The sequence below is a fragment of the Macrosteles quadrilineatus genome, unplaced genomic scaffold (genome assembly GCF_028750875.1).
Source record: "Macrosteles quadrilineatus isolate MER2022 unplaced genomic scaffold, UCM_ALF_1.0 Scaffold_2__2_contigs__length_208266976, whole genome shotgun sequence".
Taxonomy (NCBI): domain Eukaryota; kingdom Metazoa; phylum Arthropoda; class Insecta; order Hemiptera; family Cicadellidae; genus Macrosteles; species Macrosteles quadrilineatus.
Window position 1 is genome coordinate 158,948,150 of NW_026542595.1, and position 24,234 is coordinate 158,972,383.

At 34.5% G+C, this 24,234-nt stretch overlaps 1 protein-coding gene across 1 annotated transcript in view; it reads left to right on the top strand.

Moving 5' to 3' along the window:
• Window positions 1-24,234, top strand: part of LOC128985897 (hyaluronan-mediated motility receptor-like) — a 40,968-nt gene that overhangs the window by 13,558 nt on the left and 3,176 nt on the right. Inside the window, exons 4-6 of the mRNA XM_054405870.1 lie at window positions 10,830-12,587; window positions 13,419-13,626; window positions 14,655-14,852. Coding sequence (XP_054261845.1) covers window positions 10,830-12,587; window positions 13,419-13,626; window positions 14,655-14,840 — 2,152 coding nt within the window. The 3' untranslated portion in view covers window positions 14,841-14,852. The remainder of the gene's footprint in view (window positions 1-10,829; window positions 12,588-13,418; window positions 13,627-14,654; window positions 14,853-24,234) is intronic.

Below are 24,234 nucleotides of genomic sequence, written 5' to 3' on the forward strand. Positions count from 1 at the left end.
AGTCTTTGTTATAAGGTATAAATACACGTGGACACATTTTAAGTCCACACAATTTTAACACTAAAGACATTTAATGATGGTAGCCAGCCACATTTATAAGGGACACGTTGTCGAAGCAGGGTCGATCCCGTTATTATATCCGTTAAGGATATCCTTGTTGTGAATGATTTTTTTTATACATACCGTGTTCGGCAGTTTGTGATGCGTACATGGTGCAACTGACTTTGCTCAAAATTTGTGTTCACTTTAGTGCTCAATTACAGTGATCTTTTAGTAAAATAAATTTCATATATGAAACAAGGTGCAAGTTTAGAATCTTATCTTTCTAATGTTATAAAAATCATTCCATTTTACAATCGTTTTCAACCATTTATTTGGAGCTAACCAAAACCGACTAGTATAGTCACTGCCACTACAGAAACTACCTACCGCAACTATTATAGTTGCGCTGCTAGTTGGAGGTTAAACGACTTATGGTCAATCCATTTCAAGTCATACAGGCATAGTTGCTCAACATTTTTAATTTTTATGAAACTTTCATAAAATGTTAACTGTATCAATAGGATTGACATGCAAGTGTTAAAAAATTTTTTTTCTCTCAAATTTTTTTTTGGCGGCCATTTTTGTTTGAGCGAAACGCGCGTTTTTTACAAAAATCGACATTTACTAAATATTTAATAGCTTTTTTATTTTTTAAGATATCAGGACAAATTAAAAACCAAAATATTCAGCAAGAAATAAGCTTAAAATTGATATATAATAAATTACATAAATACCGTATGTTGTCTAGCATGTAAAATGCTAAAACGTAAAAAAAAGATTTCAGCGGTGAAAATGTTATTTTCCCTGGAATATTTTCTTAAGAAAAAGTAATTACTCACCCTTAATATTTTTGGTATTTTAAAGTTGGCATATGAGATAGTCTAAATCTCAAGTTTGGGCTAAGAAAGTCTTATCCTTTTTTCTTTATAGGTCTATAAATATGGTGGATTATCCGATTTCCGCCATTTTCAAGATCTTATATCACAAAAGGGACTGAACCAAAATCAATCAAATTTCTGTCATTAGTACTTGTAGTTGTTGTAATTATGATGTATTATTTTGATCACTGAGACTCAACTAGTTTAGAAGATATGCAACATCAAAGTTGTGCGAAAATAGCGTAACAAGTAGCGTTAGAAGTTAGAACAAGTAGTCGACTAAGCTAATCAGTTTATATGTACTTGTTTTGAAAGGGTATGTTACTATGTTACAATCATATACACACAAATAAAACTTTATTAGATTAAATGGAGGTTTACACAATAAACTTCCATGTTCATCTTGGTTTTATTGACACTTTTTCAAGAAACATATGGATTAAAAATGTTTAACCGTTTCTGATAAGACATTAAACATAGAGTGTAAAAAATGCCATAGGGATCACATTATCCTTATACAGTAGCCTATTGATTCAATATTTAATCAAAGAGTTGAATAAAGTTGAAATCTCATTGCACAGTTTTTGTGAAATATTGTAATTTCTTCCAGATGTGGTCGATAACTCTAATGGAGTAGTTTTCCGTATAACTCCTTTAACTGGAACCCATAAACAGTGTCATTTGTTAAGAGTTTAAATGATGTTTTGGGTCCTGGTGGATGGAAAAAGTGAACCAGGACGTCCTTTTTGTCTTCATTCTTGTCTTGTATTTTGCCAATCCACCACTTCTCGTCATAAATACACGCTATGTTGTCTTGATTGCTAAAGGAGTAAGTGTTAGTGAACTGTATTGATGTTGGCTGGTCTTCGAAATGTGTAGATTTTGATGTTTGAAAACATCAGATTTGGTTGTCACTTAGCTGGAAAAACCTATGGTAATTTCTTGTACCTGTTACGGGCAAGCAGCATTCAAACAAGGCCCCACTAGAAAAAACAGGCCATGCTCCAGCGCGGGTAGCGCAACACTACGTCACAGTGGTGGATAGTTGTACTAAACTCTTACCATTAAAATCTTACAAACAGCCAGCTTGTTTATTTACCTAAAACATATGGGAATGGTGATGGCAATGAATTTATCAATGAAATCTATCCACTAGTGTGACGTCATGGATCCTGCAGCATGGCCTGCTTTTTCTAGTGGGGCCTTGATTCAAACCTACTCTTAAGCTGCTCTTCCCATACTTCAATTTCTTTCGATGTAACATATTTGTATTCTATGCCCGTAATTTTTTTCAGTGCAGAATTTAATCATTTCTTCTGGGGTCATTATTTGGTTTTGATACGGTCTTTGCATACTGGCTATAGTTACTTCTCGTATCTTGCCATGTGAGTAGTGAGAAGGCTTGATTGATATACTTATATCTCTAAAGGCCCACAATTTTATATCACTGAAGACTACAACTCAGAGTACCTCATTCTGAAACATATAGCTGTTAGCAATGGTCACCCCAGCAGTATTATCGATAAGATAGTTAACAAACAAAAGTACAAAATTGGTAAACAAATTGATAAACCCAGCAACTTTGTATCCGTCGAATTTGGAACCAACCTACACTATACATTAAAAAATTAATTGAAAAAACATCAAATCACCCTAGCTAGTAAAACATCAAACAAGCTAGAACGTCATTTGAGCCAATCCAACCGCAAACAAAATGGTAATGATTTAAATGGCACAGGTGTTTACAAACTATCTTGTAATGATTGCTCCAAATTATACATAGGCCAATCGGGACGCTCCTTCAATACCAGATTTAAAGAACACCTACCTAAACCTAAATTGTCACTACAACGATCCAAATTTGCAGAACATCTAGTAAATGCCAATCACAATGTAAACAGTTGCCAAGATAATTTACAAATCTTGCACAAATGCAATAAAGGTCCCCTCATGAACGTCTTAGAGAGTCTTGAAATTTATAAAGCTAATAAAAAATCCTCTCAAGACGTTTTGAATGAAAAACTAAATTTTGGTTCAAATATTTTATTTGATAGAATTGAAAACATTGACATCAGAGCTACTACAAGTCTTTATCAGCTGACGTACCCCCTCCCCCAAGGTCAATGTCACCAACTGGACAATGGATAGTTCTGTCGTGTCCGCCGTGTAACCTGCGTCGGTTTGTCCCATATTCAATGTGGCCGGCCTATCGTAAATGTATTTGTAACTTTTATTTTTGTAAAACGTGTAAATTTTATGTGTCGTCAACCTGCATGTATACATTGATGAAGACTTACGTCGGATATTTGACATTCAATATGATGTTTTAAATAAGGATTTGATAATGGGACTTTGTTCCCGAAACTAGTCATCCATTGACTAAGTTAAGACTGAAGAGGGAACAAGGTACGTAACCTATTATATATTCTATTATCAGTCTTGGTGGCAAAGATGTTAAAAAAGGTATCTACACTTTTTAATAAGTTGATCATTTCAAAATAAATCAAAAAGGCTTTTACTCCTGCTTTTGTGAATTTTAAATCCTGCAAACTTTACATACGTCTATTTGCAATCACTCTAATTCTAATATCCTAAGTTTTGTATAAAAATATAATAATAGGCTACAAGAATATCCCTACTTTTGTCATATTCAGTCAAATATTGAATTAATTAGAAGTCATTATTTGTGAATGGTTCGCACATTCATTTTTTAAAAGGTTATAAATCATTTAATAGAGTTTTCTAGGTAATTTGAAACCCTCTAGTTTGTGTTAATTGTGTAATCCGGTATTTTTCATTGTGTATTATTTAATTCTTCTCTGTAAAAAATTAGCATTGTATTGCCCTTTTTCTCAAGGGGAAATGCTTTGATGCACTGCAAGGGAATACATCTAACATGTCCCTAGGTCATGACATGACTATATAATCATCGTCTTCTGCGATTGCAGAATAAACGTAGATGGTTGTTACAGTCGTACAGACATTTTTGTCATCTTTAATGATCGCAACTAAATCAAGGACATCTCTCCGTTCTCTCCTGGTATTGGAGACAAAATTGTCGTCTCTTGAAGCCAGGGAGACATTATATTCACCCATAATCTCAGTGCCTTCAGGAATTCTAAAAGTTGGAAAACACCTGCGATCGAGATAGTTAAAACTAAGAAATTTTCTGTCTTTAGTGCTTATTAGCGGCTATGATCTTCACTCATCAGAAATCTGAATCATATCTTCATATCCCAAATGGCTTTAGTCTACTTAACATGTGGGAACATTGCTGTAGTGTTCCTTAAAATTCCTCTGTTTGTCTCTCAAGATCTGCTACCACAATGCTGAGATGCCTATCTGTCTCTAGACCGTTGACCTTTATCTCACATAGTGAATAAATAAACCATTGATTTAATTCAAGTTAATAAGTTAAGTAATGTTTAGAACCATTGTTTATGCATTATAAAGTTATTAGACCAGTTTTGTATTGACTTTAACTCAAAAAGCTACTCAACTGGCTGGGTAGCCGAGTGGTTATTAATTAATAGTGCTCATCTAACAATCAAAAGGTCGCTGCTACGATCCTGAGAAAAGTCACTAGTCAGTTGCTTTGTAAAAATGGTTCAAAACTATGCATGAACTATACACATGAACATTTATAGTTTTCCTTCTACCCCAATCCCGGAACATTGGGCTTAAAAAATAAATTAAACAGCTGATCGTAGTCAGTAACAAAGCTAGGCCTACACAGATCATCTCACTCCATTCTACACTCATCTTTCAAAATTCATGTTTCTGGCCCCTGTACTATTTGGTTACTACAATAATAGGTTTTTTACATACCTCCGTCAAATAGTCCAACGATTAATATTGCTCTTCAGCTTACATGTTTTGCTGCGAAGACAACATTTTCAAAGCTTGCAACTTGTCAAAAACACATTTAAAACACGGACGACACAAACACAAAAAAACATTGAAATGGTACGATACACAATAAACATTTAGATAGCGCTATCATGATACTGATTTGGTCCGGCGACTGAGTCTGCGCCGCGCTGGACCAAATCAGTATCATGATAGCGCTATCTAAATGTTTATGTGTATTTGTACCATTTCAATGTTTTTTGTGTTTGTGTCGTCCGTGTTTTAAATGTGTTTTTGACAAGTTGCAAGCTTTGAAAATGTTGTCTTCGCATCAAAACATGTAAGCTGAAGAGCAATATTAATCGTTGGACTATTTGACGGAGGTATGTAAAAACCCCATTGTCTCATCTTTCACTCATATTTGGTTTAAAATACGCACCTAGTTGGCATCCCCATCTCAGTAATTGATAATAACGACTTCTTTGTGAGTAATTTCTTGTCTTTTATTTAAGTTTTATATCAATCACAGTTTCAGCGAATTTCCCATTAAGAAACTAGCTGTTTGAATACCATAAGATGGTTTCAACTTTTAACTTTTTATCTCATTAATGTTTTTATGAACAGAGCCCTTTTCAATTTAGTCCAGGCGCTGAGGGGGTTTGAGCATGCATAAAAGTGTAACGAAATTTGACTTTTGATTGTTGCTATGGGTACCTAGTAGATGAAGAAAATCGATGTTGTCGCATTTCTAGGTGGTTAATAACATGGGGGGGAAGGGGTGAAGTTGGGGGGCCGCCCGGGGGACCGCCGCGCACAAAATAGCTTATATCTAGAGAACCAAAAGTCATATGAATACGTTAGACATGTCAAAATGTGCAGAAAAATGCATTCTACAAATAGATTATGTAGTAGTTTCACGGAAATTGACAAGAAGTTACTAAAAATTATATTTTTTAAATTTACGATAAGTATAATCAGGAGTATAATCGTTTTTATTGCTGTTTAGAACCACTAATTTTTTAATTGACAACTTTTGAGAGTAGTACACTATAGGTAAATAGTACTTCTGTATAATGAAACTATTGGGGTACATAACTTAACAGCTATACAATCCTCAGATCCAATAAACATAACACAAACAAAGGCGCAAAACGCGTCGCGGTCATTGTTCCTGCTGCCGTAACTATTAATGGCGAGTACAGTTCAAGCTGAGACTTATATTATACTTTTAGAAAGATGTAGATTTTGAGGATTCATTTTCATATATATAAAATAGTATTGAGCGACTATTATGTAGCGGGAAATATAGTTTGTAAAAGAAGAGAGTTTAAAATATATTTTGGTGGTGGATCGCTTCCATCAGCATCTGAAACTGCAATAAATTCCCTACAATTTATATATCTCCGAATCTGAGGTTGGTTATAACAATTTTATGTAGTTTTGAAAAGGTCATAAAAATTATGTTTTCGTAAAAAAATGTTAACATTTCACATTCTGACGTAAATTACTCAGGAAATTTCGATTTCAACTACATTTAACTATACATTTTTAGAAAGAGCTTTTACTCTTAAATAATGCAGTGTAACAAGGCTACAAATACAAGCTAGGAATACAATGGAAACTCCATGTACAGTATCTAAACTTAAATTTATTTCATTACAATACAAAATTGATGGTAAAAGAAAAGAAACTAAGGGTTCACAATAAAAGTTTACAAAGGGTGGGAAATGAATTTACTAATTTAAGCTTTAGGCTAGGCCTATTACAATAGTTCTAATTTAGGTTGAGGGGTTATATTGCATGGATCTTCATCCCAGGTGGGGTGATCGAGCGGCGTTTGAATTTAATCTTGTGATTATATATAGCCTAATTAAATTTTGTTTTGAAATATAAATTATGTTCGAATTATTTTCTGAAAGGTTGAATTAATTTATGTTCTGAATAAGCTTCTATTAGTTTCTTGACTTTTAAATTCTGGTACAAAAGTTCAAAAGTTAGGCTTAAAAATGTTGTAATGGCTTCGATCCAAGGAAAGAAAATGTCTACTGGAGTGATCTCACCAAAATTGATGTCTTCTTCACAGTTAAATTTCTTGATGTTGTGTAGTTATTAATGTTTGTAACAAGGACGGATCTTCTTTAACCCTCCCAGTGTTACTTGACGAAAATTCGACAAGCAGCACACTTTGTGTAGTGTTACTTGTTGATTTTTCGACACGCAGACATCGTTTACGGCGAAGGCTCTATGACTGACTGAATCGGATTGAACTGGATCGAGTTAGGTATCGTTCTTTCCGTAATATTCTAAGCTTTCTCCAGAGGTCTGTCTCTAAGCGCTATTCATTTTAGTTCCGAAAATATTGTAGCAGACAGCTGACGTGCGTGTATTTGTAAACAGCTAGGTTCCCCCGGACCGATGACTGATGTGTTTTATTACGTTTATCATTGTTTTAGTGTTAAAAATCAAAAGTAGTGATATACGTGGTGCATTATAAGAAGATTTAAGTGGTTTTGAAGTGCTGGTTGATGATCCTGAAGAAGTAGGTAGTGATATTGATGTAAATTATCAGCCAGATTCCTAGCTATGGTTAGGCTATGCATTCTTAGCTAAACGCTATGTACTGAAATAAGTTTTTTGCCCATAACTTATTTATTTGCAGATATACTTCCTTATATTATTATATATTTGTAATCCTCATAAAATTTAGAACAAAGTGGCTATTTTCAAATATTTATAGGCCTATAATTTATACAATTTCATTGAGCGCAAACTTTTTTTTTTTTTTAATTTTCGAAATTATATTTTTTTTTACCTAAAAATTTTTTTTTTTGAAAAAATGTTCCTTATGTTTTGTATATAATATTGAAGCCCATGATTTTCCAAACAAAATGGTATATAGAACATTAGAATTAACATTGTTTTAAGCTTCTCAGATCCGTTTTAATAAAACCTTGCAAATGCGCCAAAAATAGGTGGACATTAAGGCCTAAACTATGGACACTTGGAGGGTTAATCAAATTTCACTAATTTATTCCAAATATATGCACTTTTTTATAAATTTTTATATTAAAATATGCAGTTTACAATTTATATCTTCATACTAGCTCAGCACTCTTAGAAGTGAGGAAGGTTTGATGCATTGTTGCATTCACATATGTCAATGCTGACTTTATCACGGAAAATTGTAGGCCACTGTTCACACATATATTATAACAATTTTCATTTGCCATAGAGCTAAATTTGAATTTTGACAAGTTATTTAAGTAAAATTATATCGAATTTGAAGCAACTTTGTTACAAAAAGTTATAGGTTATTATATATTTACATGAAATAAGGTTATTTGAAAATGTTCTATATTATAATGTATTGAATCAATTACCTATTGGTCTGTTTGGCCATATATTATACAAGGTTTGATAAAGAGAGATGGATTAACATATTGATAAAAATAAAAACATATGGTAAAAATTAAATTATTCTATTGAAAATTTTTGTAAAAATACTAAATTGTTACAGCAGTATAATAATTATTTACTGTTGATGCAATAAATTTATTTCTCATACAACAATTAAATACAATTTGGCAATTAAAATAGTTTAGTAGTTTTTTTATAATTTTATTTTTATGCAAAAACATTGATATTTCCACGTAAGGAATCATATTTTACACAACCTTAACATTTGGATAATATGGATAAAAACATTATTTTTATGATTTTTGCGGGTTGATTTAGATATTTCTAATTTGAATAATCCAAAAATTTGCAAACCTCCTGCTACTACCACTAAAAGCATTGCTGAAAAATATATATTTTTATATTATTACTAGCTGTAACCCGCGGGCTTTGCCCCGTTTAACTTCTTAATTTTCAAGATTATCTCGTTCGCATGGCTCAATCACGTCCTGGTTGAAGTTTGTTCGCTACGCTCACTCACCTTTGGGTTGAAGTTTGTTCGCTACGCTCACTCACCTTTGGGTTGGAGCTCGTTCGCTACGCTCACTCACCGTTAGGTTGGAGCTCGTTCGCTGCGCTCACTTGCCTTCAGGTTAGCTCGTTCGCTACGCTAACTCGCCTCCAGGTTGAAGTTCGTTCACTACGCTCACTCACCTTTTGGTTGCAAATTAGCTGTTGTCATAAATGTAAAAGAAATAATAGTGCTGCACCCTGTTGGTAATCCTTGTAACTTTAATGCTATTGAACATCACAGAACAGAACCAACTTGTTTAATTGAAACAGCTGTTAAGATTCAATAATTCCATTTCTCATAAGGTTAACATGGGAAACTCCAGAGCCACTGGGGCGGAGCCCGAAAGGATTTTTGAAATAAGAATATGCCTATATGTTAATCGGGAATGTGAGCTATCATCATGCCAAATTTCAGCCCAATCCGACCAGTATTTTTCGCGTTCACTTGTCACAAACATACATCCATACATCCATACATCCATACATCTAAACTTTCTCATTTATAATATTAGTAGGATATTCTACATTTATCACTGAAACATAATATATAATAGATATCTACTTATATGGGCATGTAACTGTTCTCTGGTGAATTATATGGTACCACTACAAAAGGGCCAAAATATAACCACCACTGGTACCCAGACAGGGTCAAGGATTGAGAGATAAGAAGTAAAATCATAATGCTTCGAACTTCAACTACAACTTCAGCTGTTCAGGTCAATTTAATTGTTAACGATTGGTGCGATGATTCGTTGCATTACTGTCAGAGACAATGAGGGGTAAAGAAAAAATAACCTCTCTTTTTAAGTTTTGAGTAGTGGTTTTTGTTAATTAAAATACTGTCGCAGGTTAATTAATGCACACAACTCGCGTAAATAGTGTTAACGACACTCGTAGAAGTTTTTAAGGCACTCGCCAAGGCTTGTATTTAACATTTTCTACTCGTATCGTTTACACTACCTTTACGCGATCGCCGAAACAGCTGTTGCACCAATTGTGCAGCCTGGTCAGGTGATGGAAACGTCCAACTACCAAAATTTTTTTAAACTCTCTTCTTTTACAAACTATATTTCTCGCTACATAATAGTCCCTCAATACTATTTTATATATATGAAAATGAATCCTCAGAATCTACATCTTTCTAAAAGTATAACATAAGTCTCAGCTTGAACTGTACTCGCCATTAATAGTTACGGCAGCAGGAACAATGACCGCGACGCGTTTTGCGCCTTTGTTTGTATTATGTTTATTGGATCTGAGGATTGTATAGCTGTTAAGTTATGTACCGCAATAGTTTCATTATACAGAAGTACTATTTACCTATTGTGTACTACTCTCAAAAGTTGTCAATTAAAAAATTAATGGTTCTAAACAACAACAAAAACCATTATACTCCTGATTATACTTATCGTAAATTTAAAAAATATAATTTTTAGTAACTTCTTGTCAATTTCCATGAAACTACTACATAATCTATTTGTAGAATGCATTTTTCTGCACAGTTTGACATGTCTAACGTATTCATATGACTTTTGGTTCTCGAGATATAAGCTATTTTGTGCGCGGCGGCCCCCCGGGCGGCCCCGCAAATTCACCCCCTCCCCCCCATGTTATTAACCACCTAGAAATGCGACAACATCGATTTTCTTTATCTACTAGGTACCCATAGCAACAATCAAAAGTCAAATTTCGTTACACTTTTATGCATGCTCAAACCCCCTCAGCGCCTCGACTAATTAACTAGTTAAAGTATCTAAGATAATATTTTAAATAATGAAATATTTTCATCTAAACATTCCAGTTTTTAACATAATACATAATTAATAAGACAGTTTTACAATGCAGAGTTTTTGTTCTTAAATATTAAAATGGCAGATGTGAAAATGTGGTACTGGTAGGCTAACTCCTTTAGTAAAGATTTTAGGGATATGTGAACCTAATCTCAAACTTAGCCATAATTTGTCTTAGCGATCCTTCACTGTCATATATAAACTAAATATGATCAACTATATCCCTGGTAATATGGGTTTTTCATAAAAATATATTGATTAATTTTATTAATAATATTGGTTTTTTTTTTTTTTTTAGAGCCGACTACAAGAGATTAGAAGATGAATTCAATACATTGACTATGAAGTACCACAAAATGATGATGGATAAAGACATGGAAGTTAACATCTTAAAAGAAGAAATAAGCGAAATTAAGATTCACGAGGCAGAACTAAAAGATTTCCTTGAAGAGAAAGTCCAACTGGCAGCTGATAGGTTTAAAGAAACCTTGGAGTTAAAAGACAACCTGGATACAATGGTGGAAAAGATAAGTGCTGACAGGGAGGAACACCAGAAGTTCATCAATGATCTTAGGTCACAAATATCTGAACTGCAAAACAACAAGTACGAACTGGAAACTGTACTTGCAGAGAAACAATCTATTATAGTAACCATCAATGATAAATACTCAGACTTGGAAAATGAACTGAAATCCCTTGAGGAAGAAAATATGATACTCGAGCAGGCGAATTCATGTATCTTAATGGGAGCGGATGAAAAACTTCAGCAACTAGAAAACGAAATCACATCGAAGCTACAATCTATTTCCAAATCTCTTGAAGCTCAGAATGAAGAAAGACAAATTGCCTCCGTAACAAAAATGAATTATGTTGTTCATGAGTTTAATAAAAAGTCAAAAGAAATAATTGATCAAGTAAAGCAGTCTCAAGAAAAGGTAAAAGGGTTGGAAAGATTGGTTGACAGAAAAGTAAAAGAATTCTCAACAGATATTAAAGAAGCTGATGAGAGGTGTAAATATTTGTACAGGGAATTGTGTAAAGTAGAGGAACATAGGGAAGAGCTGCTGGCTACAGATCTAGAGAAGAAAATTACTATTATTGAAATTCAAGCAAAATCAGACTTATACCAAAGTGAATTAAAAGAATGTAGGAACACATGTAGAAAGTATCAAATCACACTAAACACAATGAATCAGACAATAACAGCTCTGAGCAACCGATTGTTAGAGAGTGAACAGGAAGTAGAACGGTTGAACGGGGTTGTGAATGATCTGGAATCGCAAAATCAGCTTTTGGAGGAAAAGTCTCAGATTCTATCAGCTAATAATGTCGCTCTCAAAGAAAGTATGGACAAAATGGAGGAAGAAATCATACAAGATGTTTCTGCTGCGAAAGAATCCTTAGCAGAGAAAACAGAAATTTTCAAACAAGCAGCTTTACAGAACGAGAAATTACTTGAAAATAAAATCTCTGAAAAGCAGTGTGCGATTAACTTGTTGCTACAAGAGAATGAGTATTTCAAAACGGAACTTGAAAGAAAAGATGAGCTCATTGAAGGGTTAAAAAAAACAGAACAAAAGTACCAAGAAAACATTTGCAAGTTAAAATCTGAGTGTTCCAAACTGGAGGATGAAGTAAGAGAAAAATTAAGTGATAACATCAATAAGGCTGAAAATATATTGGAACTAAATCTAAGCTTGGATAGTTTTAAAGAAGAAATGGAATTTCTGAAGACTAAAATCTCTTGTTTGGAGGCTGAAAAGAATAGTTTGCAAAATGTTCTTGAAGAAAGCAAATACAAGATTAGTAATTATGAAGATGTAATGCAGGAAAAGCAATTCAAAATTAATGCTTTAGAAGATGAAGTTGTTAGCAAAGATGCTCTTTGTCAAGACCTTTTCTCACAGCTCGACTCGTTAAGTTCGTCTTATAATAAACAGAATGAGGAGATGAAACGTAACGCCGAAGAAGCTATGAAACTCGTGGTTGCAGAAGATCAAATTTCCGACTTGGAAATGCAACTTATAGAAAAGGATAAAGAACTGGAACGTCTGAGGTAAATAAAAAAATGTTTTGTGGTTCTTAAACAATAAAAAATGTCCATTTAAAATGGAATTAAAACAGAATTTTTTGTTAAATCTATGTTATTAATACAAACTGAGTATCTTATATATTAAAAGAGCTGTTCTGATTCATATTCAGTTTTAAATTGTAAATATGGGAGGATAGCAGCTAGCTTACCTTGAAGAAGTGTAGGCAGGCCATACAATAAAACATACAGAAGATAGGTACTGTGCTCACAATATTTTGTCCCTTTGAGGGACTTTGTCTATTGTAGAAAAAGTGGTAGAGTTTTATAAATTTATAAAGTTTACAGTTGACAAAGTCCCTCGGGAGACGAAATATTGTGTGCACAATGTATCTTCTGTATTTTCCATGGCCTACCTACACTTGTTCAAGGTAAGCTCACTGTTATCCTCCTTTTTCTACAGTTCAATCCTGGCCTATGCAGCCTTTCCTTATACAAAACTATACTTATATTCAGTTTTCATTGACTAATCGATTCCCGTACATAACAGATAATCATTTGATAATTGTTAATATCGATTAATGTTTGTCTGACTATTGAGAATTTTTGTTAATACATATTTTTGTTTGTTGGGACTTTTATAGTGTTATCAGGTTGTATTTATTATAGCTAAAATTAGATAAATTCCTCAATTACCTATGATCTGATGCCAAACTAATATAGCTTTATGTAGCACTAGTTTTCTGCAAATTGGTACAGCTGGAAAGATGTTGAGTTACTTTCTTTCAATATGATCATTTAATTAATTGTTATTTATTTGTAAGTGGCTTGTTTTGTTACATGTATCCAAACTTCCAGAACCAACAACATGGAAGTGACTCTACATCTAGATGAAGTTCAGACCCTCCGAGACCAATTGGAAGAGCTACAACAAAAGTATGAGGTGGTTGTAGAGGAGAGGGATAGAATAAATCACGAGATCGGCGATCTGATGGGTCACCAAAATATTCGACAGAAGATCAAAAAGGTCTCAGAGCTCAAACAGTACAACAGCGAACTTGAAACTGTAAGTAACAAAAAACTTCATAGAAATAAAATGTTTCAATTAGCTTCTCTTTTTGGAGAAAAATGGCAAACAGTAAACAAAGTCACTAAATTGCAGTGATATCAAAGTCAATAGGATATTCATAAAATATCATGAGTCAGGATGACAAAAAACTGGGTTTATTTATTTCAACATTATGTGTTATGACTTTCTTTTTGAGTGTTTTGATTCACAAATCGAAAACTGAATAACTGCTCTCTGCTGTCTTCTTCAAATCAAAACAATTTGAATTAAAATCAATCAATTCAAATTAAACGATATGTGTCTCTCTGCAGTGCATAAAAGACAATTGTTTAGCAAACAAATGTAACAAAGTATGGGTATTGTGTTTATTTTAAACTTATTCGTCATAGGCCTGACAGGAGCACGAAAAATTTGCATAGTAATTAATACATTTTCTCATTTTGTGTAGAGTCCCTGTATGAACAAACAATATGTTCTGGATTCACTATATAAATGTACACTAGACGCTTGATAATCAGGCAGGTTGGAAAGTTCAGCAATGCTAGATTGGGCTTATCAAAAATGCCGAAAACTAAGTGCTGCCTTAAAAAGGACAACGGAAATCCTGCTTGGAAAGGATCAGTGGAAAGGATTAATCAATTTTTTTTTGCTTGTGCTTACATTAGTGGCATTTTTATAATCGATAAAATTTGAAAGCTTTATAGGTTAAGCGGTCCAAACCCAATAAAGTTTAGTGGATGTGCCGGGAATTGAATTCGTCCCTCCCTCACCAAAGTCTGAGACGCTAATCAGTAGGCTAGCAACACACCCAAAAGAAAATCTAACGTTAATCTTTTTTGGACCGGTAAATTATCTTATTGTATTGGCCTTGTTTTACTCTAAGACTATTTGGCTTACTCCTAGAATTTGTCAAATGCACAAGTATTTACCCTTATTTAGAACGCACCAATTTATTGAACCTGCAGTGTTTTAAGTTGGGCCTAAATTTAGAACTTTAAAAATATAAAACAATTGATTGTGTCCAGGAGTGTGAGTTATTGAGGCGGGAAAATCTTAAGCTGAAAACGAAGATGGAGAGTTTAAAAAAGAAGACCGAGGACAAGGAAAATCTCAGTATAATACAAAGAGACGACAAGCAGAAGTTGAGCAAGCCGGGATCGACAAAAAAGAAGCCAATGTCACCAAGTGTGTTGAAGCCTTCAAACTACTAAACCTGCCTCTAGGTAAGGGATAGTACTAAAATAGCTATTTAGCCTACATTACAAGTGTAGTAAGATCGTGTTTACATCACGCAGGTGAATGTTGTGCATAATTCTCCTGAGTGATGTAAACAAGCTCTTGCGTAACATGTATCGTACAAGATTTTACCTGACCCGACAATATACAGGAGGTTACGAACAATATTTTTCATTATCCATTTCACTCATCTTCTAACAGTAACGTTAATTTACAAACAAAAGCTTACCTTACCTCCTTGGCCACTCAAACCTAAGAAGGTTTTTGGCCTCTCCAACAAGTTGCCTCCACTGCTGCCGGTCTGTCGCCATGTCAAGAGATGCCCCCACACTGTGTAGGTCTTTTTGGACTTGGTCTCTCCATCTCAACTGCGGTCTTCTTAGCGGGCGAGTGCCTCGTGGTTGTCCATTGGCGATCTTCTTAAGCATACTTTCTTCTTCCTTTCTTTCTACATGGCCTGCCCATCTCAGTCGTCTACTCTTCACTATTGCTACAATGTCCGGTTCTTTGTACAGTTCTCGGAGCTCTCGGTTTTTTTCTTATTCGCCACATACCTTCTTCATTTATAGGTCCGAAAATCTTCCTCAAAATTTTGTTCTCAAAAATGACAAGTTTGTTTTCATGATTTTTAGTTAATGTCCAGGTTTCCGAACCATATAAAAGGACTGGTTGAATTAAAGTTTTATAGATTCTTAATTTTGTGTTTTGGGATAGTATTTTTGAACTAAGTATTTTTGATACATCCCAGAAACATTTGGTTGCTGCAATCAGTCTCTTTTCTATTTCTGTTCCTCTTTCGTTATTCCAGTTAACTGAGACTCCGAAGTATTTAAATTCGTTTACTCTTTCAAAATTATGGTTATTGACCCTAAAAGGTTCAGCTCCTTCAATTTGGGTTCTTCCGACTTTCAGATATTTTGACTTCTCTTCACTTATTTAAGTCCAAACTTATTTGCTTCCCTTATAATAATCTCAGTAAGCTTACCTAGGTCCTCTTTTGATTCTGCAACTAATGTAACATCATCTGCAAAAGCAAGTGTGTTTACTATAGATCCGAGGTTTATTCCAGCTTCGATATGTTTGGTGCTTTTTAAGGTTTCTTCTATTGCAATATTGAAAAGAATTGGTGAAAGTCCATCCCCTTGTCTAACCCCTGAATGGGTTTGGAAGGTTTCCGAGTATTCATTTTCTATCTTAACTTTACTTTTGGAACCTTTAACACACATCTTTGTCAAATTTACAGGGTTGTCAGAGGCCGGAATTCCGGGAAAATCGGGAATTATGCGTGAATTTTAACAGCTGTGAAAAAACCGGGAAATATGCGTGAAAATCGTATTATTCCATGAATTTAATTGATATCGTTATTACAGTTTTTTTAAAGTAATTTTAATAGTTATAAACCGTTTTGCAATACTTTCTTGATTGATTTTATAGTAAACCAAAATTTACGGTTTACTGGCGAGTGGTGATGGTTCGGAAGAAGCAGAAGGTAAGTTGGATGTACACTACCTACCACCATGAATAGGCCTACGCGGGAAGCCGACGCCGCCGGTCGCCGGAAGCAGACTACATTGTGCTGAACTGCAACTGACTTCCATCCAACTTAGTGTTAAGATTTATTTGATTCTGATATTGTCTGGTGATACAGTACCTATTTTCAGCGATTATAGCCAAAAAGCCTTTAAAATAAATGTGTAGTAGTAGGCCTACAAGTTATTTTTCCAACCCATTCCAAAAACTACAAATCTTCCTAACATTGCATTCTTTGCAACATCGCAAAATGTTCGGCATTTGTTTACTTCTTGTCAATTGACCTTGACATCGGCACAAACCTCAGCAACTTCTTTTCATAATCCATCATTGATTGGCACGCGTTTCGATCGATGTGCAACTTGTTTCGAATTGAATACTCTGTAATACAACTTTATAGTAACCTTTTATAAGCATTATTAAACAATTATTACACACAAGTAAGAAGAGTGGCATTTATTTGAGTTTGAAACTGATCAAATGACTACTGTCGGGGAAATAAATATGTGCACTCGAGTTTGAGCCTAAATATCTCTGAGATTAATTATCCGATTTTGTTGAGAATCAAAAATTAAGTACCGGTTTTTAAGAATCTCTGCACTAACACTGAAGTTTAAAATTTTATTGTAAACAAACCACTGAGCCAATCTTTCTGAAACTTTTATGGCTTATTGGTAGGTTTATTTTTTAACATTTCCATGCATTTTAAAATTTTTACTCACAATAGTTTTTATGCTGCTATTAATTTTTAAAACGTATGCTAACATCGTTATAAGACGCTAACAATTTCGTTCAAAATACCATCGTGTTTGTCGTGACACAAGAAATAACACCAATATGACAGATTTATAATGCGAACAAAGGTGTTTTTTAAACAGATTTATAGTTTTTGTAAACAAAAATTTCTCCCGTGACTGGCGAATGTCAGTGTGGTAGCCAGGTTCACATCGGCAACGTCGCAGATTCGCACGCGCTCCCGCCCGGCTGGGAAACATCGTAGGCCTACAACACCAGGCGGCCCGCTGCCAGTTTAAATTAAATTTTAAACTTCAGTGTTAGTGCAGAGATTCTTAAAAACCGGTACTTTTTACAATCTTTCAACTATATAAATTTTTCTGGTAAACGGAATTTTTTTTAATTGTTACCACGTAAAGTGTATTTTAACCAGCTTATATTTAATTTTTGATTCAACAAAATCTGATAATTAATCTCAGAGAGATTTAGGCTCAATCTCGAGTGCACATATTTATTTCCCCGACAGTTCTACTGTACTAGCTTGACCAATTAATGTTTAAGGTAGGGATGGTCAAGTCTTGAAATTTCGGGAAATTTTAAATCTCGTTACATGAGACGAGATTTCTTTTTGACCGAGATTTTTATCAAGACGAGAATAAAAAAAAAAAAAAAAAAAAATTAAAAACGCCTGCAGAAAGTCAATGCAATACCCGCAATACAGGAGCGTGTTGTAGTTTTGTTTCCTTTGCGAAGGCGTTCTTATTTAACTAATTCTTTAAAATATGTAAATATTACTTTTATTATTTTAATAATACAGTATTACTTTAATAACATTTGAGAAGTTTTGTTAAGTGTAAGCAGTGTGAGGAATGTTTTATTACTATAAAAAGTCAAAACAAGTAACTATTTTATAAAAATTAATATTGCTTTTATTTTATGATTTATTTTATTTTAGGATAAGTTGAATTCTATCCTAACTGATATCACTATGTTTCCTAATCGTAGGCATTTTTAATAAGTTAGGCGTGATTAATAAAAAAATGTTATGCTGATGTTTTTTTAATAAAAGATTGTAAATATTCATGCCTATTATCATTATTCTTGTATTTAAACAGTCATCTAACAATGTTACAAAATCAGGTAAAAATGTTGAACGTGCAAATCCCGTCTCGATCTCGTCTCGAAATTTTATGAGAAATAAAAAATCTCTTCTCGTCTCGTCTCGAACTAAAAGTCCAATCTCGTCCATCCCTAGTTTAAGGTAATCGAGTTTATAACCTCTGATAATTCTGAACAAATTATTAGCCAAATATAGTATTATGAGTGGATGTTATCAAGATGGCACCCATAATGACCCACCGCGCTACCCCTTACCCGCCCGACCATCAGTGCGTCACTAATTAATTATGTGTCACGAAGTGTTCACCGTTTCATCGGTCGGGGCTTACTTAGTCCCTTGGGCAATTTGGCTTGCTTTTTTTAATTTACTGATAAGTGTAACTTGTGTTGTGCCGTTCTTATAAGTATAATAGACGCCGGGAATTCTGTACTTTTTAGCTGGGAAAACCGGGAAAAATGCGTGAATTTCATTTATAGATCCTGCTGACAACCCTGATTTATCAGTTTGTCGGGAATTCCAATTTTCTGCATTGTTTCCCAGAGTTTGGGTCTTTTTATGGTATCATAAGCTTTTACAAAGTCAATGAACAGGATATAACACTCTTTATTATATTCCCAATACTTTGATATTATCTCTCTAATCCCAAAAATTTGATCCATTGTTGAGCGTCCGTTGATGAAACCAGCTTGATGGTCTGAAATCTTCAAAAGAATTGGTCAAAGTCAAAGAATTCTTCTGCATAAGGTTTTATTCTGTTTTATAAAATCTTAGACAATATTTTGTAAGTTGAGTTAAGTAGGAATATTCCTCTAAAATTGGTACAAGTTTCATTGTCTCCTTTTTTGTGGATCGGGATTATTACAGATTCACTCCATTCTATGGGCATTTCTTCTTCGATCCATATTCGCTGAATCAGTTTATGAATTTCTCTAGTAGCTGGTAAGAATCACATTGTTTCATAACCTCTATTGCTATATCGTCTTCACAAACAAAAGCTAGGTTAGGAAAATTCTTCAAAGCATAACAATAAAATTCAAGCGCACTGCTGATTTCTAGCGTTGAACGTCGTTGGCTCCATAGAGGTATATTTTTTAAGTTAAGCACTCAATGTCATTTAAATCAAATCAAATCAAATCAAATCAATTTATTGTTGTAGACATTTCACAATGTTTTAACAATCGTCATAAAATACATAAATTAATACAGCAAATCGAATACTTAGATGTAATAAATCAATATAATAAGTTCTAGTATTAAAAAATATATAAATATATAAATACAGGCACAATTAAATAGAAATATTTTGACATGTAAAAAAATCCTCCACTGTATATGGGCATTTTTGTATTAAATATGTTTTCAATTTTGATTTGAAAGTGTTCAAGGACAACTCCCGAGACTCCACTGATAAATTATTAAACAATTTAGCTGCCATGTATTGAATGTTTGTTTGACTCTTTGAGTATTTACAGAGCACTGTTTGCAAGTTGTGTTTTGTCAATGGGTTTCATTACCTCACCGAGTTAGTTTTTTCAACTTTACATCACTCGAGAAGTAAAGAAGTTGTATACATCACACTTGGAAAGTTTAACCCTTTTACTGCCAACCGGTTTTTTATATGTTACTTGAAAAATGCCGGGTCTAAGGTAAGGCTAATATGCGAAGACTGCCAGGCCTGATTTGAAGAAAATTCAGTATTTCACAAAAACTTGTGTATTTTTTTTATTTTCCATCAGAATTTGATAAATAAGGCCTTGTTTTGTTTCTAATAAACAACCAGTCTTCATAAAAACATATAATAAATATTATAGGAAAAAAAAAATTTTTTGATCATAAATTTATATAGTCAAAATTTTTTTTATATTTTATTTTTTAGGTTTGGCGTATAAAAACTATACCTAAAACAAACACATGCATAAATGTAATTATTTTAGTTTGTAGAGTATGCATAGGTTATTACATAAACAAACTTTCATGCCCCTACCTTGAAAATTGTAGAAGTTGTGATTTTTTTTTGAAATTTCGTCAAATAAAAAGTTTACACGTTTAGGTGAAAACACTTTACTAAGAGTTTGTTCATGATCATATATACACAAGTGGCCTAAATGTTTTGTAATTCACAATAATGTACATTGCTAGAGAGCTGAAATAATGGAAAAAAAAAACGTATGTAGCCTACAAATAAATTTAAAAGAATATTTACAATATTTACAAATGAAAAAGTTCCGATCATTGGCATTTGTGTTCACCGAAACACGTAGGATGAACCTCTTTCTTGCATCTCTTGCAAACAGTCCTGATCCTCTTCCTGGTCCCTCCTGCACTTGTACTTTGTAGGCTACACACAGAACAATTTCTTAACATTCTTCCGGGTAGAGATTCTAGGCCGAATCCAGAAGCTTCTCCAGCGTCTCCGCCACCGCCCACCTCAGCAACATGTGGCTGGTTCTTCAGCATTAGCCAATCAGTAGAGAGCTCTTCAATTATGGAGTTGGTATAGTTAAATCTTGACAGTAATTTTCCTTGTAAATGATATACGAGTTGAGAATCATCCTGCCAAATATATTAAACACAACCTTCTTCCAGTACTTGACAGTTCTGCGCTCATCTAAATAACAGTAGAGCATTTGGTCTGAGCCATCAATCCCCCCCATATACATATTGTAAGTATCTATAATTTCAGGTCTCACTTTTGGGTTTTTTTCATGTCTTTTCCTTCTTCTTACTTCCACTGACTTTGCAGATGCTTTTGTAGAGAGTAAAAGCACTGGTTTCTTTTGAGAAGCTTTTTCTCGATATCCCAAAAAAAGCGTGTTCTCCTTCCGCAAATACGTCTTCTGGCCAACAGCAAACTTTTCTTTCAGCTGTGGAGGTATTCCTTTTCTATTTTTCCTAATTGTGCCAGTCATGTAGGTTTGGTTTTCGTAAAGGTGGTTCGCCAGAGGGATGCTCGTAAAAAAATTTTCAAGGAAGAGATGGTAGCCTTTTCGCAAATACTGACCTATCTCTAAAAGCTTGGTGACAACTTTGAATGCAAGGCCAGTTGATTTTCTCTTGTTCTTATTTCCTTTGTAGCAAAAAAAAGCCAAACAATACCTGGAGACAGAGTCACACAACATCCACATTTTGATGCCCCAACGATGGTGGTGCTTGTTGGGCAGGTATTGCATAATTTGTGAATGACTCTTAGTGCCAACCAGGCTTTCGTCAATTGATATCTCACGATGAGGGGTGTAATAAGTCCTAAAAATCCTGTTTGCATGATCCAATAGGGGGTTAAATTTAGCACAGGGGTCATAATTTGGATCACCTGGTTTAGCCAAAGTGCTATTGTCGACTATGTGAAAAAATTGCAATAGACACTCAAACCTGTTCCTACTAAACATTTTTCCAAACCAAGGTGTTTGAAGTGATGATTTTGTCGACCAATAGCTTTGAATAGTTGGCTTTCTTACAAGACCCATATTCAAAATTGTGGCAATGAAGGCCTTCATTTCCGGCAGGGTGACATTTTTCCAATCCCTGGCACGTGAATTTGGAGTCAAGTTATGTATATGTGCAGTGATGTAGTCCCTGGCATACTGGTTGGTTCTTAGCACAAAAGAATTCAGGAGATTTACAGTAAAAAATAAATTAAAGTACGATATTGGAGGTGCATCATGTGGGGGACAGTGGCGGATCTAGAACAGCCACAAGGGGGGGGGGCGAACCAGGGGGTCTGGGGGGTTCGGCGGTACCCCCCGAAAAATTAGTGTAAACTAAGTCTCCAAAATGGCGGTTTTATACCATTTCTTTGTCCAAAGTTAGTGTAACAAATTATTTTACGCAATTTGTATGCACTACTGTATTATATGCAGTAAAAAATATATGTATATGTATGCCCGAGGGGGGGGGGGGCGGTCGCCCCTTCGCCCCCCCTCTGGATCCGCCACTGGTGGGGGACAATGTTTTGGCCCAGGCAATTCGTCAAAAGGAAAAGTGTGGTCAAAACCAGGATCGTTACCTTCATCAAGGGGATCCCATCCAAGATGTTCATCAGCGTCAGGGTCATTTAGATTAGCATAAAGTACATCTTCCATTTCCATTACATCACCTTCTGGAATTGTGAAGTTGTTTACAACATCGTCAATAACTTCGTCGACTGTACTGTGGACATCAGCAGTGGGAGTAGGCCTAGGCCTATGTCTAGGTTGGGGGATTTCATCTTCTGAGTCGTCAGAGGGGTCTGGATTTACTATGTAATCAGGGTCTTCGTCCGTATCGTCCTCAAATTCTGGACCTAATCCTTCACTTTCAGAATCTGAACTGGGTTCTGAGCTCGACTCAGAAATATTGTCTACAAAACTATCACTCACATCACCATCGTCAACATTCACACCGTCACCCAATAGGTTGTTTATTATTGTATTTTCACTCACCGGTGACCTAACTCGTCTATTACTCATTTTTACTAAAACTCAAACTAACCAAACACATGCATAAATGTTATTATTTTAGTTTGTAGAGCATGCATAAGTTATTACACAAACAAACTTTCATGCCCTTACCTTCATCACAACATTACTTTTATAGCACTAGTCCACTAGTAAACACAAACAATAACAAACACCTTTCCATTCGCAAAACTCAACTAAACACAGATGACAAACGATCTAGACACAGTAGAGAAGTAATCAGCAACGCACAGACCAAGAGCAAACTCAAACTATGTAACTTCGTTGGTTATAGTCTCATACCGTATAAAATCGTCTGCAAACAGCTTCGTTATAGTCTGCAAATAATCCGAGTCGAATTTGGAGGGGTTTGGAAAGCATATAAGGCCAGTAAGTTAGAAAACATTGACGTGCTTTATAACGCACGTTGGCAATTTTCGCCCGATAGCCAACGAGTGTTATTGCGCACATCGGCCATTTTAGCACAAACCCCGACGTGCGCATTTGCCCTCGTCGGCAGCAAAAGGGTTAACATGGCGGGTTAGGTAAAAATAATTTTAAAAATTTATACACAATACAACTTGTACTTTCTCCCATAAGCTTCTCAATATACTTGGTAAGATGTGGAAGTAACAGATCTATGATAGGGGAACATTACAAAAGTTAAAACAACTTTTAAACCGCGATTAATTACAACACTTTGGGTTGTACCATTTTGTTTAAATCTAAAAGGGCCATAACCTACTAAATTAGGATAAAATATTTGAAGTCATTTTTGTAAAAATTAATTTTTTCTGTTATTTCATAGGAAAATCACCATTGAAAATCAAGTTTTCTAAAAATTAAGTTAAATCAAGTAGGAGTAAAAGTTGCATCCACCTTTTTTGGAATTCTAAACATTTTCTCACTTTTGCCAATAATAGTCTAAATGTTAGAAATAGTTTCATAAAGAATTGAACAGTTATTTGAAAAGAACTACTCGCTCAGTTATCTAAAATACTGTTCAGTTTAGTCTTGAGCAGTGTTTTATCCTGATGTGTTAAAAGGACTGTTGAATACGTAATATCAATATCACTTAGTAAGAAGTATAGTACTGAAGGGTAGTTAACAGGGTGGTCTAGTAGTAAGTCTGGTTTAAATACGGGTTGAATTCCTGCAATTTGCTTCCTATTACTAAGGTAGCTGCATAAGTTCTTATATGCAATGCCTTCAATTCCATAGAGTTTCAACTTCTCCAGTAGGATATTGCGAGGCTCACAATTGAAGGCTTTACTCAAGTCTCTCAGGGTTAAGACCAGAATGTCATTATTTTAAACGAGTCTGTAATTTCTGTGACTAATGATAATAGTTACGGCAGAAGTAGTATAGCAACCTTTCCTAAAACCGTGTTGATTTCCATTAAGAAGATAGTTTGGTTCCAAAAAGTTGGTTAATTGATTTTTTTAAATAGTTCTATCACCTCACCTTAGACATAACTGGGAGGACCGAAATGGGGCGACAGTTATCCAAGTTCTCTGTTTTGCCCTTCTTATGGATAGGGAAGATTTTTGC